Consider the following 14928-nt stretch of genomic DNA (forward strand, 5'->3'; position numbering starts at 1 on the left):
CACCAATAAATAAGTCCAACATGATTTCCCTTTCACAAAACCATGTTGACTCTGTTTGGTTGCAAGTGCCCTGCTATAACCTCCTTAATGATATGATCCAGCATTTTCTCCATGTCAGATGTTAAGCTAACTGGCCTATAATTTCCTGCTTCATGTCTCCCTCCTTGACTAGAGGAGTCCCATTCACTATTTTGCAATCTGATGGGACCATTCCAGATTCTATGGAATTTTGGAAAATTAAAACCACTGCATATTTCAGCACCCACTTCCTTTCAGTCCCTAGGATGAACTCCATCAGATGCTGGGGACTTGTCAATTTTTAGTTCTCATGATTCCCTGGTGATAGTAATTGTTTTAAGTTCTTCCTCCATATCAGCTCCTGATTCGCACATTTCTGTGGGATGTTATTTGTATCCTCGACAGTGAAGACAGACACCAAATATTTGTTCAATTCATCTACCATTTCCTTATTTTCCATTATTAATTCACCAGGCTCTTACTCAAGACAACCAATACTCAATTTCCCTTTCTCCTTTTTACATATCTATAAAAACCCTTACTGTCTGTTTTTGAGTGGCTTTTTCTTGTACTCTAATTTCTTTCTTCTTACTAGTCTTGTCAATCTTTGCTATTCTTCATATTCTGTCTAATCTTCTGACCTACCACTTATTTTTGTGGAATTAAATGCTTTTTCTTTAAATTAGATATCATCTTTATCTTCCTTAGTTCCTCATGGATGGTGCATCCTTCCTTTAGAGCCTTTCTTTCTCACTGAAATGTATCTTTTCTGAGTATTTTGAAATATCTCAAATGTCTACCACTGGATCTATACTGACCTGCCCCTTAACCTAATCTCCCAGCTCACTTCAGCCAGCCTTGTCTTCACACCCTCAATTGCCCTGATTTCAGTTTAAAATACGAGTCTTAGATTCTCTCTGCTCTCCTTCAAAATGAATGTGAAATGCAATGCTATCATTAAGAAGGCTGTAAAGCTTCACAACCATATTTCACATATAATTAAAATTTATTCTGGTACATGTAAACTGTTAAGTGGCTGTAGATAGCTGTTGTCCTCGTATTTATGAGCTTAATTTTGGTAATGGAACTTTCAGTAATGGCTTTTAACAGTACACACAAAATCTATATTGAACATATGACAGTCAAATAGTTCACAATTTTCTCTGTATCATGTTAGTTCTGTTGATTCCTTTTCTGAAAGTATTAATGGCTTATTTTTAAAGTAGTTCAAACATTGCCTCTATTTCTGTAATTATGCACACATCTCACTTGCTGGGAAACGCTGTAAAATTCATGAAAGGGACAGATAACAAAAGTAGCTGCTATTTTTTTTTTGTTGATTTCATTATAACTATTCAACCATTAAGAAAATTAGCCTGATTTGCACACCAACCTTTGTGTTAAAATCCTTTGGTCAAATTCTGCCTTAGAGTTCGATGTTGACATAAAATGAGTCATTCTATGAAAATGTGCTAATCGTTTAAAAAAAGATATAAAATAAATATTCACTTTAGAATTAACGTATTAAAATAATTCTGCTTTAAAAGAACACATTGAATAAAATTATCTAATATTTATTTGTCATTCAGCTTTATATTTCAGGAGTTAACAATTGCATATTGCCATGCTTTGCCGTTAAAACATTAAAATCGTAGTTGCATTTTATAGGTTTAGGCAATAAAAACTTCAATCTAAGTTTCTGTGTTCAATTCAATGCATCATATTTTTATTTGGAGGAAGTGAGTGGAATTAGTCAATCTGAGTAAATTTAAGAATAAGTTTAGTCAGGTGGAGGAGAGTGTGGCGGATTGAGACTGGGCCTCTCGGACGTGAGGTAGAGGTGTAGAGGAACTGTATGTCAGTAATGACATGTCCATTAGTGTGATTGAATTGGAATCAGTTCAATTGATGGAGGAAATCAAAAGGTTGTTAATGTGAGTGGATGGGGACTGGTAAAAAAGGAAGAATGTGGATCCCTCCTTGGGATAGGAGCAGGCTGAAACAAGTCTATCTGGGAAGGTCCTGTTTCACGATTGTATTAAGGAACTGGAATGGGACTGTGTAGGTTTTCGAGAATGTAAGATAGAATGCCATGTGGACAAGCTCTCGAGAGAAGATTGTTGGTAATGGTTTGGGAAATTATAGCTTGGTTTTCAGCAATGGTGCCCACACTTCAGGAAACAATTAAGTAGGAGTGGTTGGAAAGTTGGCATTTAGCGTAAGGTTAGAGAACTTTTATGCTATAAAATGAACTTTTGTGTTGTGTGGTGGGTTCTGCTGAAAGGGACCATGAAGCTTGCATTATTCAATATTTCTTTTTCACTGAAGAGTAAATAGCCAGAGCTCTGTCGAGGTCAGTAATTGTAGCTATTCAAAAAGTATCAAGGGGAAGAATCCGGAGAAGCTTTTATTGTTCAAAATTTTCCTCTTTTTTTTTGTTGAAGAAAATAATTGTCTCCATTAATTCCTTCTAAGTTTTCAAAAGATCCCAGCTTTATTGCCTTGATGGGCTTTTTCAGATAGGCTGTTGTTTGGCATCACTAAAAGAGAGCCTGCCCAAACTACTCCTTAAGAATCAGTGAGGAAATGTTACTTCAAGACTGGAAGCCATGACCAACCAATGACTTTCTTATTTGCGAGTTTCCTATGGATGAGACAATTTCAGGTGGTTTAAAATGATGTCTCCCTCACCTTTCTGGAGTTACTTATCTGTCATTTTATATAAAGATAAATAACCAAGTAAATTTTAAGTTGAGCCACAATGTTTCCTTTTGTAAAAGGGAGGTAAATTAATCCTGGTGTTCTAAACCGATTTATTTTATGTATGATCAATGAAGTTGTAGCAGTAGGGAGGCAGTGGCGTCGTGGTATTGTTACTGGACTAGTAATCTAGAGACCCAGGGTAATGCTCTGAGGACATGGGTTCAAATTCCAGTAGGACGGACGGTGCAATTTGAATTCAATAAAAAAATCTGAAATTAAAAGACTAATGATGACCATTAAAAATCATTGTCAATTGTTGTAGAAACCCATTCTGTCATCCTTACCTGGTCTGACCTATATGAGAGTCCAGACCCACAGCAATGTGGTTGACTCTTAACTGCCCTCAGGGTTGGGCAACAAATGCTGGCCCGGCCAACGACACCCACATCCCATAAACAAATAAAACGTATTGCAGCCACAGAAGGAGGCCATTCAGCCCATCGGATCCATGCCAGCGCTGTAGTCCAGTCAATCCCATTCCATTTTTTTTCCCTGAAGCCCTACAAGTATATTTCTCTTAAGTGCCCATCCAGTTTCATTTTGAAATCATTATTCATCTCTGCTTCCACCATCCTTGTCGGCAGCAGTAAGTTCTGGTTATTTACGAATTGCTGTGTAAAATGTTCTTCCTCACACACTACCCCCTTCCCCATCCCCCCCAGCATCTCGACCTATACTCTCCCTAGTGTTTGTATGATCAACTAGTCACAACAACTTTTCTTTAGCTTCCTTATTTAAACCTGTCATAATCTTGTACACCATTATTTAGTCTCCCACTCTATCTCCTTTTCTCCATGCCAGTTACTCCATGCTAATCTTACAACTAAAACTCCCCATCTTGGAACCATTCTGGTAAAAAGGACCCTTGCATCTGTTTTAAACAGTGATAACCAGAACTGGGCACATTACTTTAGTTGTGGCCTCACCAGAGTTCTTTACAGGCTTAGCCTACCTTCCCGGCTGTTGTATCTCATGTCTCTGTTTATGAAACCCAAGATCCCAAATGCTTTGCTAATTATTCTGTCAATATATCCTGCCACCTTCAAGGATCTGTGCACGTGGAACATCCGGTCCCCTTGTACCTGCAAAAATTTTAGAGCGGTACCATTAAATCTATGTTGCCTCTCTCTATCCCTTCTGCCAAAATACATCACCTCTGGGGCGACAGTGGTAGCACTGCTGCCTACGTGCTGAGGACCCGGGTTCGATCCCGGCCCCAGGTCACTGTCCGTGTGGAGTTTGCACATTCTCCCCGTGTCTGCATGAGTTTCACCCCCACAACCCAAAGGCGTGCAGGTTAGGCGGATTGACCATGCTAAATTGCCCCTTAATTGGAAAAAATAATTGGGTACTCTAAATTTATTTTTAAAAATGCATTACCTCACACTTCTATGTATTAAATTTCATCTCTTACTGTCTGCTTGCCTTTCTCTGTCCTGTTGTGGTCAATTTGTGTCATCTTCACTGTTTGCCACACCTCGAAGTCTGGTATCATTTGCAATTTTTAAAATCTCACTTCACAGTTCCATATCAAATATGTGGGTGATTTAACTCAGTGATAGATGCAGCGGGCACAGAAGGTTCTGTGCAGTTCATACAGACGGAAATTAAGCAAGTACTATTGTCTGAAATACTGATTCCAATAGAAGTCCTAATTGGAGTAATGTAATTTAGATTTAAGCCAATCTTGTGGAACATGGTGAGTTCCATTATCTTAGCCATGATAATGTTATGAAGCCATCCATTAAAGATGAACTGTCACCGAAGTATCCGATAGCAATTGTTTACCAAAGATAAATTTGTATTTTTGTTCAGGAATAGAACATTGCAGTCCGGTTGCCTCATCACTATCTCAAGGAAGAGTGTGTGATGTAGGGAGATATTGAGATAAGAACAAAGATTGGAAATAAGTTAATCCCTGTCACAAATGTCGGAAGTCATTTTTAAAAAATATGGTTGACCAGTTTTGCATGTTTACATTTCTGATTTTTTATTTTTATCGAATATTCCGTCTTTGAAGGTTTTTTAAATTCTCATTTGAATAGACATTCCACTGCTGCCTTCCATCACCTCGTTGAGTTTGAGTGACAATGAAGAAACTAATGGACCCTTTGTAGTCCATTGGCTAAACAACAAGGAATTGCATTTTACCTTATCAATGGAGGTCTTTTTACAGCAGCTACGACGGAGCTTGGAGCAGCAATCTCCAGAATCCGGAATGGAAGATTTTGGACAAACCGAGAGCAAATCTGATGATGGTAATGTGTTCACTTTGGCTGGTTGAAATATGCATGCACTCTCTTATATTGTTAGTTCAGATTTAGCTTGCTAGGTTACTTGTATTCTAAATTATTATTATTAGAATTTAAACTTAACATAATTAGTAAATGCAGTAAATATGCTTGTAAATGCTATAATTTAATGGGTTTTTTTAAATGGCTATCAGCCACTACGAATAAGTTTGCATACTGTTCCAGTCATTAAATGACCCAGCAGAAGTTTATATGTTCTGTATTACTTACACTAAAGTAGCCATTGGTTCATGTAAAGTGTTAGCATCAGAAGTATACATGATGCTGATGTAATATATATTTTGAAGATTTTGTGACACAGTGGCAGTATCCCTACCTTCGAGCCAAAAGTTCAAGTACCATGTAGGTGCTTAATGACCACCGAAGGTGTTTTCATAACATGGCCAAACATGTTAATTATTAACCTAAAAATCCTTCCATTACACCAATGGCAGGTGGCGAGAGCATGAGAGTCTCCTGACAGCCAGAACCTTCAGATCACAATGGTAAACCACTGCAGTTTCTTGCCAAGCATAACCATGGGCCAACAGATTGAAAGTCCTTGGTCGCTAATGCCCTCTTAAGACATGGTACCTGAAGCGAGCGAGAATGCTATTTTGGGTGTTTACAATTACTCAGAACAAGAATAACATTGCTTTGTCTGAATCTGTACTGAGATGCATCTTCAGATAGAACTTTGAGATAATAAATTATTGTCTCAATGCAAGTCACATTTGAGTCAAATCACTTAACTCCACCATGATGTATGTTGTGCCTCAAAAAATAAAATTCAGGACGGAAAAGTTACAAATCAGAAGCCTTTTGGCTTGGTGCCCATTTTCCTCTTGCCTCAATGTTTCACCTTGTGATTTTTTAAATAAACAATCACTTCATAAATGCTTAAAAAATATTTAGGTGTTTTTATTTTCTTATGATAGCTAACAGAAGGATTTCCTGCAGTTTATGAAGTTCTTTTTATTAAAAAAGAATCTGTCTGATGTGTTCAAATCACGGTGGATTGAGCATTATTTGACATGAGCAAAATATCTCAGCATGTTAAAATGTGTCTTCAACTTGAACTATACATCTTTAATTTGATAAAAATACCATTAAAAGTTACATTTGCTATGATTCCGTAAATTAGAATTATGGTATAAAATGTATTGTCACTTTGACATCCACCAAGGTTCACAGTGTTTCAAGTAATGTGTATTCTAGCAATTAAAAACAAGAATAGAACATGATGTAACTGTTTACCATTAACGATTCATAAATTGAAGCTGATCCATTCTTTCCTTCACACAGAAATTGATGAAAACAGTGAATATCATAAAGGATTTATGCAATCTGTACTTTCAGACAAAAGTACTGGAGAAAAGACCTCAGCAGCTGTCATGATTGATCATAAAATTGAAGTGTTATTAGCAGAATGGAACAAGAATGCAGACATGCTCTTCAGTATTCATCCCATGGATGGATCCTTATTGGTGTGGCATGTTGATTGGCTGGATGAGTATCAACCCGGAATGTTTCGACAGGTGCAGGTAAAGCACCCAACTGTTTCCAAATATTGCTTTTTCAATTAGCCAGATTTCCAGTTTCTGATCCATTTTTATTGTTGCTAATATACATAAAGAATTTTCCATAAATTCTAAAGAGAACAGTGAAAATAAAGTGTCGAAAAGTCAGGAAGTTCAGTTTTTGTCCAGACAGACAATGCACAGAAAATTACAGGGGCCGATTTGAAAGCTATGTGCCCAAATACTCGAATTAGAGTAAAAGTAGAGACAATTTTTCCAGTGAGTAGCTAATAATAATAATCTTTATTATTGTCACGAGTAGGCTTACACTAACACTGCAATGAAGTTACTGTGAAAAGCCCCTAGTCGCCACACTCTGCTGCCTGTTCGGGTACTGAGAGGGAGAATTCAGAATGTCCACTAGATCCTCTTGCAATCTATTTCTTTTATTTCACTAATTTGTAAACTTAGTTTCCCCATCATGATACCAGTTTTGCCTTCATAAGATCAATATTCAACCAGATTCAATATTGATCAAAATTAAAATTCAAGGATGTAATGTTCTTGTTGGATGACCTGATTTATATTGCAGGAACACTTGTAGCTAAGGTTATAAACGATTTATTAACATTAACTGTGGGTCAACTATGTACAAAACAGCAGATGAATAACAGTATGATCATGCACAAGCAACCTCTCTTCCAGCTATCCAGTCAGTCTGAGGTTACCTGACTCTAACATTCACCTATATACTAATGAGACTCGTAGTGGTCAGCCGGTGAATTAGAGCACAACCACGATATCACTGCAAAGGATGCTTTTTTTTTGACAGCAAAGCCATTGAAAAGCATTCACCAAAGTGAAAACAAATCTGCTGTTTTGCATTTTGTACTCATTTTGCACATGGAATTTTTTATTGTCAGTTCATCACTTTAAAGAACCCCTGCCCGCTATAATTTAAAAGATGTGTAAAATTCAGTTAATCCTACAATTGTGTTAAGCAGATTCATTATGCCTAACTCTTTGTGCTGTCACCATCAGGAAAACCTTAAATATTACAATCATATTGCAACAATATTGACATTAGTTTTGTTGCATTAATGAAATTGAAATATGCTTTTATTATATATAAACCTAATATTTTTAAATATGAAGATACAAGATCTTTTTTGCAAAAATATTCTGTGCCTTTTTTTCTTGTGCTTTCCTCTCCCTGTAGCAATTTCACCTTGATTATCAAACTCATGATCAGCTCAGATTTAACTTGTTTCTATTTGTCCTAAAACTAGTTTGCAAATTCAATTTCCAACTATTTCACTTTTAATAGTTATTTTGTTAATGTTTGGCTCTGTTACTAGTTTGGCGAACAGGTCAAACTTTATTTTGTTCAGCAACTTGAATGTTCGAATGAGAGAACCTGGCAATGCCTGTAGGAAGTTTAGTACACCACATTGGAGTTATCTTGGAAGTGTTGAAAGGGATAACCACATGATGAATTCCAATATTAAACTTTTTGTTTCTTGCCAGATAATTGAAACTTGTTGCTGCACAAGCTTTACAACAATTATTTGATTTGTTTCTTATTGTGTAACTTGCTTTAACAGTGATGAATTGTAGACTTAAAAATAAATAAACTTTGTCTAAACTTTTTAAAAAAATGAAAATGATGGTTTTAACTGTCCTTTTTGAAAATATGTATATACTTTTGTTTTCTAGGTTTCATTTGCCTCTAGAATTCCTGTGGCATTCCCGACTGGTGATGCAAACTCTCTCAGCAAGAGTATAGTTATGTATGCCTGCACAAAAAATGTAGACCTGGCTATTCAACAAGGAAAACTGAAGCCACCTGGCCTTACACACTCCACATCTGGCATGTTAATCTCTGCTGGCCAAAATAAATCATCTGGTAGTTTAAAACTGAGCATCTTCACACCTAATGTGCTCATGATCTCCAAACATGCAGATGGATCCTTGAATCAGTGGGCTGTCAGCTTTGCAGAAGAGTCTGCATTTTCAACTGTCCTTGGTGTGTCTCATAAGTCACGTTACTGTGGTCATCGCTTTCATCTCAATGATTTAGCATGTCATTCAGTTTTGCCCTTACTGCTGACTACTTCCTACCACAATGCAGTACGAACACCAGATGGTGGAAACCTGTACAATGAAGGCAGGAGTTTTGACTCCTTAAAATGCAGCGATTCAGTATCAAGATACCAGAGAGAAAATAGTACAGCAGCTACATTCCAGGATTCTAATTCAATATATAGTGAACTAATTCTGTGGCGAGTAGATCCAGTCGGGCCATTATCGTACTCTGGAGGGGTGTCAGAGTTGGCCAGAATCAATTCCCTCCATGTTTCAGCCTTTTCAAATGTGGCTTGGCTGCCAACTCTAATCCCAAGTTACTGTCTAGGTAAGTACAGCATGTATGTTTTGAATCCACAAATGACTGCTTCATTTTTTCGAATGTAGCTTCTCATGCCAGTGAACTGGAAAATGGACCGTTTATTTTCAAATATTTAACTCTATACATGGTAACTTTATTGGATACAGATGTTTTTGTTTGACTCCCATGTCAAGTTTATTACTGTACTTTGTGTTTTTCATTAAAATCTGACATGCAGCTGTCAGAGCCTTAATTATCCAGTTTGTGAAGAAACCTGTGAATCAGAACAATGCGACTTTGTGTGTCCCATTATCTAATCCTCCACTACAAGAAAATATGCTAACTTTCAAAATTGGAACTTCATTATTGAAATCAAATAATAAACACAATTCTGTATTTGGAAGTACACAGGATATATTGTTGAAGAATGCCATTTGAACAATTCTGGTCTGATCGTCTGAGCATGAATTTGCTGTAAACTTATTGCTTTGCATGTAATTTTGGTTAAGTCAGGCTTCCCTTATTTTCATTATCTGACAGTAAATTGTTTCACTTAAACCACCCATTTCCTTAGTGTCCTAATTCTTTGGAGGATCTTGCTTGGTGGTGTCAGTCACCAGTAATGTACATTATCTTCCACGCAATAATTTTGTGGCTGTTGGATGGAATATGATAATTGAACTTGATGATTTTTTATTTTAGGTGCATATTGCAACTCTCCTAGTGCTTGTTTTGTGGCAAGCGATGGCCAATATTTGCGATTATACCAAGCTGTTATTGATGCTAAAAAGCTTTTAAGTGAACTTTCCAATCCAGAAATCTCTGTAAGTGGAAGTTTAATTATGCTAAATACCATTTTAAGTGATACAAATTTTGATTTGTCCTTTTGTATCTTGTTTAAGCATGCACAACTCCCGTGTAGAAATGGGCCACAATATGCTAATCTTTTTGTACTTTTGATTTCACAGCACACATTTGTGCCAGTTGTTGCCAATCTACATGTTGCATCTTTGATATGCAAAGAGGGGCTGGTTTAGCACAGTGGACTAAACAGCTAGCTTGTAATGCAGAACAAGACCAGCAGTGCAGGTTCAATTGCCGTACCTGCCTCCCCGAACAGGCGCTGGAATGTGGCAACTAGGGGCTTTTCACAGTAACTTCATTGAAGCCTACTTGTGACAATAAGCAATTATTATTATTATTATTATACTGAACTTGTTCTCAAACTGTCTCAGCAGGCCTCAAAAGGATTGAACTTTTAATTAAATATGCTTTTCAGCAGAGTACATTTTGTGAGCAAATTCATGAGTAATTCCTTCTTTGAGGGGGGATAAGCAGGGACGATTTTATGATATTCATATACCAGTTCTTCCCCCCCCCCCCCCCCCCCCCCACATGATAGATAGACATAGCAAAAAACAAAAAAAGGATGTTTGGCAACTGGTATTGCATTTTTTAATTCTTCCATGGGATGTGGGCATCGCTGGCTGAGCCAGCATTTATTGCCCATCCCTGAGGGCAATTAAGAGTCAACCAACATTTCTGTGAGTTTGGAGTCACATGTAGGCCAGACCAGGTAAGGACGACAGATTTCCTTCCCTAAAGTAACCAGATGGGATTTTACGACAATTGACAATGGTTTCATGGTCACCATTGGACTATTAATTCCAGATTTTTATTTGATTCAAATTTCACCATCTGCTGAGGCGGGATTCAAATCCAGATCCCCAGAGCATGACTCTGGGTCTCTGGATTACTAGTCCAGCGGCAATACCACTGTGCCACTGACTCCTCTATTGCATCATTGGTGGCACGGTAGCACAGTGGTTAGCATAGTTGCTTCACAACTCCAGGGTCCCAGGTTCAATTCCCGGCTTGGGTCACTGTCTGTGCGGAGTCTGCACATTCTCCCCGTGTCTCCGTAGGTTACCTCGGGGTGCTCCGGTTTCCTCCCACAGTCCAAAGATGTGCAGGTTAGGTGGATTGGCCATGCTAAATTGCCCTTAAGTTAGGTGGGGATACTGGGTTGGGTGTAGGTGTGGGGTTAAGTGGGTGCTCTTACCAAGAGCCGGTACAGATGCGATGGGCCGAATGGCCTCCTGCACTTAATGATCCATGTAGGATCATGTGACAGTCTATCCATGAAAATTGTACTTGAAGCAGTTACTTCAATTTAAGATGTGTTGAAAGACAGTAATTCAGCTGTTTTGATATGTTATCACAGAGATTTGTTGGAGAGGTTTTCAATATTGTAAGCCAGCAATCAACAGCAAGACCAGGATGCATTATAGAACTAGATGCAATTACGGAGCTAGTAAGTATTATTACCAGCACTTTCCTCCTACTTATTGCACATATGTTGATGTACTCGCATGAACATACTGACATAATAATGGTGTCAAGTAAGAACTTCCATTAACATCACGCTCATTTAGCACAGGGCTAAAGAGCTGGCTTTTAAAGCAGACCAAGGCAGGCCAGCAGCACGGTTCAATTCCCATACCAGCCTCCCCGAACAGGCGCCGGAATGTGGCGACTAGGGTCTTTTCACAGTAACTTCATTTGAAGCCTACTTCTGACAATAAGCGATTTTCATTTTCATTTCATTTCATTTTCATTTCACTTCAGAACCACCAGGTACATCCCAAAATGCTTTGCAGCCAATTAACTACTTCTGAAATGTCATCATTGCAATAATGCAGGAAATGTAGCATCCGATTGGCACACAATAACCCTTCTCAAACAGAAAAGCAGAAATTAGTTACAAATAAGCTTTAGATGTTGAATGAGGGATAAATATTGGCCAGGTGACTGAGGAAAACTTGCCTGCTTTTTTAAAGACCACAGTGAGACGACTATGCCTTCAACAGTGTTGTATCCTCTTGGTGCTACGTTGGGATGTCAACCTAGACAAGAGTGTGAACAACTGAATCGCAGCTGATAACATTTGATGTACCAGCACACCGCTGTTTTAAATTTAAGTAGATGAGCTCTGACGTGGATATGGCAATTTCGACCACTAAGTTTTTTCTTCAGCCCACCCTCCCCCAACAACTCAGTTTTTTTTCCTGAAATATAAATAAAAGGGTTAATTGACAAAAACAGCCTACCCCTCCAAGTCCTGTTCTTTCAACTGTGAGATGACCATTTTTCCAGTGGAGAACAAAGAAAATGCTTCCAAGATACTCTGAAGTCTCCCTTGAAACACAGCAGCATTGATTGTGAGGAGATTGCTTCTCAGAATGGTGGCAACCTGTCTTTGGAGATTAATCGTGCTTTGAATCCCAATATCGAAGCAGAAAAGGAAGAAATCCCAGGACTGTGGATCCCACATTTTGTGGGGTGATCTTCCCCAGGGGTCCAAAGATTTGTGGGTTAAGAATTGGCCTGTTCAGTCACATGAAGATCCATGGGCCGAAACCTTTGACTCTCATGACACAGAAGCAGATCATACTTAATTTAGGCAAAAACTTATAACTTATCTCTGGCTGTGAGTTGACCCGGTTAGTGTTGTCCATTGGTGCTGCTCACATTTGATTCCTGTAAAAATCAGTTGCCTTAAAGCTGCAGTTATATGGACGACAGTGCATCCATGCATCAGGGAAACCACATCAAAGACATATAAAAATTCATGTGCAGTATTCTTTGTAACCTGAATTAAAACTTTCCATCTTCAGAATCAAGAATAGTATTACGGGGCAAAGTTTAGAGAACCCCAAAGTGTATCATGGAGTTCACCTGACCCACAACTTTCAATAGATTTTGGTTATGGGGAGCACAAGGGCCCACTCTACAGGTGTGATGCAACAGAGATCTAAAGTACTTTTGAAACAAAACAATGTTTATTCTATGAATCCAGTTAACATTTTATAAACACACACAAACATCTTGGCAACTATCAACTCAAATACTCCCCCCAAAAAATACAGTACTCTATCAGTAACCCTTAATCTTTCCTAGCAACATCCATAAGACAAATACCCTCTTTGACAAAGACAGCAGATTTAAATTCTCTACTGAGAACAGTTATCACTTTTAAATTAGCAAGTGATCTGAAGACATTCTTTTCATGCAGAAAGAGATCAAAATTACATCTTGTTTGGCTGGATGCAGCTCCAACTCTGAAAACAAAACTAAACACACACTCTAGCTGCCAGCTCAAAAACAAAAATGAAAACAGACAGATAGCCCAGCTCCACCCACACTCTGGCATCACTGCAGCTATTTGATAAACATCCATTTTTTAAAGGTACTCTCACATGACAATAGTTTTGTTAGATGCATGAGAAGACAATATTTGCATAGTCAGAAGGAAGTAAAATCAAAACAGATAGGTGAGATTTCAATCAATCACAAATGTTTTCATCAGCTTTTAAGATAAACAAGTGTCAAAGCAAACAAATATAAATTCAAATTGAATTACTGCGATAACTACAGACGTCCTTGTTTCAGCCTTGGCTCAATGATAGCACTTATCCTTAAGTAGAAAGGTTGTGGATTCAGGTTCCATTCTAGAGTAATCTTGGCTGATACTTTAGTGCAGTTCTGTTATAGATGCCACCTTTCGGATGGGAGGTTAAATAGAAGGTCTGCTTATCTTGGTTGGTCCTAAAAGATCTCATTGGTACTATTCGTAGTAGAGCAGAGAATTCTTCAACTATTCTGCCTTGCCCAGTATTTATCTCTAAACTAACACCACAGAAATGAATTATCTGATAAATATAACTTTGATGTTTGTAGGGCCTTGCTATGCGCAAATTGCCCGCTGCACTTCACAACAAGCAACTACACTTGAAGTATACTTCATCGACTGTAAAGTGCTTTGGCACATCCTGAGGTCACGAAAGTTCCTTATTTTCTCCCTCCTCTTTCTCATTTTCTCTCCCCACCTCCTCTCCTGCCCCCAGCCCCCTACTTGTTCCTGCCCTAATTTACTTGAGCTATGTATGAAGAAATTATAATTGCACCTTGTAATTTACTTACTTGAACACTGGTTTTATTTTAGTATGGGAAAGAGACTCAGTTACTTCACGTCTTTAAGGAGGATTTTATATTAGTCAATCAACCCAAGAAAATGCAGCAAAATGAAAGACAGGCTTCCGATGAAATCAGTTCACAAAAGGAAACAGGTACAATGTCTTGTTTAGTGCAGATCTACTTTTCCAAAATTGTCACATAGATATAATTATCAAAATGTTTTTCAATTATAGTACACTATATTGTTTTGTTCCGTTTGTAAGTTCATACATTTTTGAGCATGTAATTTAACAAGATCGTCTTTGCACTTTTTTGACTGATTATGAAGTAATGTTGCTTTTATTCTGTTTATCTTTCCTGCAACATCGAAACAATCACATTTCAAGGGTTGGCTTTGCAACCCTTTCACCTCTGTAACAGTCTTAAATAATTTGTAATATTTTAATGCTTTCGATTTATATATTTTTTTGTTGCTAACATTATCTTTTCATTTTGCATGCGATTTTGGTAATTTTCCAAAATTATTCTTTTGCAACAAATATTCATTAGTTTTGGGATAAAAACAAAATGTGGGAAGTACACAACATGTCAGGAAGCATCTGTGGAAAGAAACTGTTAACATTTTAAGTTGATGAACTTTTATCAACAATCAGAACTGTTTATTTTTTAAAAATAATATTTACTGTATTTTAGTAACTGGACCAAAACAACGTTTAAATAAATGTAAACATTCAAACTGTGCATTTCACAATATGATTAATTTCCTCGGGAAACCTAGCAACCCTTTACAAATGATCCCAGACCCATTGGTCCTGAAAGCTCTCTGTTCAATGGTTTCCTACCTCCACTCTGCCCTCAAATGCTCGTAAACCCTTCAAAATACAACCTTATACTAAGACTCTTTTACCTGAACGCTCTTCCCATTGCTGAAAATTATTGCTGATAATCCTGTTATAAAACCTCAAAATCAGGA

At 37.7% G+C, this 14928-nt stretch overlaps 1 protein-coding gene across 3 annotated transcripts in view; it reads left to right on the forward strand.

The window, feature by feature from the left end:
- Positions 1–14928, forward strand: part of LOC140429471 (dmX-like protein 1) — a 366142-nt gene that overhangs the window by 157499 nt on the left and 193715 nt on the right. For 2 of the 3 annotated variants that reach the window (XM_072516509.1, XM_072516511.1), the window contains exons 10-15: positions 4827–5039; positions 6378–6616; positions 8309–9005; positions 9681–9802; positions 11203–11292; positions 13984–14107. In XM_072516509.1, the coding sequence (XP_072372610.1) occupies positions 4827–5039; positions 6378–6616; positions 8309–9005; positions 9681–9802; positions 11203–11292; positions 13984–14107 (1485 nt within the window). The remainder of the gene's footprint in view (positions 1–4826; positions 5040–6377; positions 6617–8308; positions 9006–9680; positions 9803–11202; positions 11293–13983; positions 14108–14928) is intronic. The other variant, XM_072516510.1, reaches the window with a different exon arrangement.

This window comes from Scyliorhinus torazame, chromosome 9 (genome assembly GCF_047496885.1).
Source record: "Scyliorhinus torazame isolate Kashiwa2021f chromosome 9, sScyTor2.1, whole genome shotgun sequence".
Classification (NCBI taxonomy): Eukaryota; Metazoa; Chordata; class Chondrichthyes; order Carcharhiniformes; family Scyliorhinidae; genus Scyliorhinus; species Scyliorhinus torazame.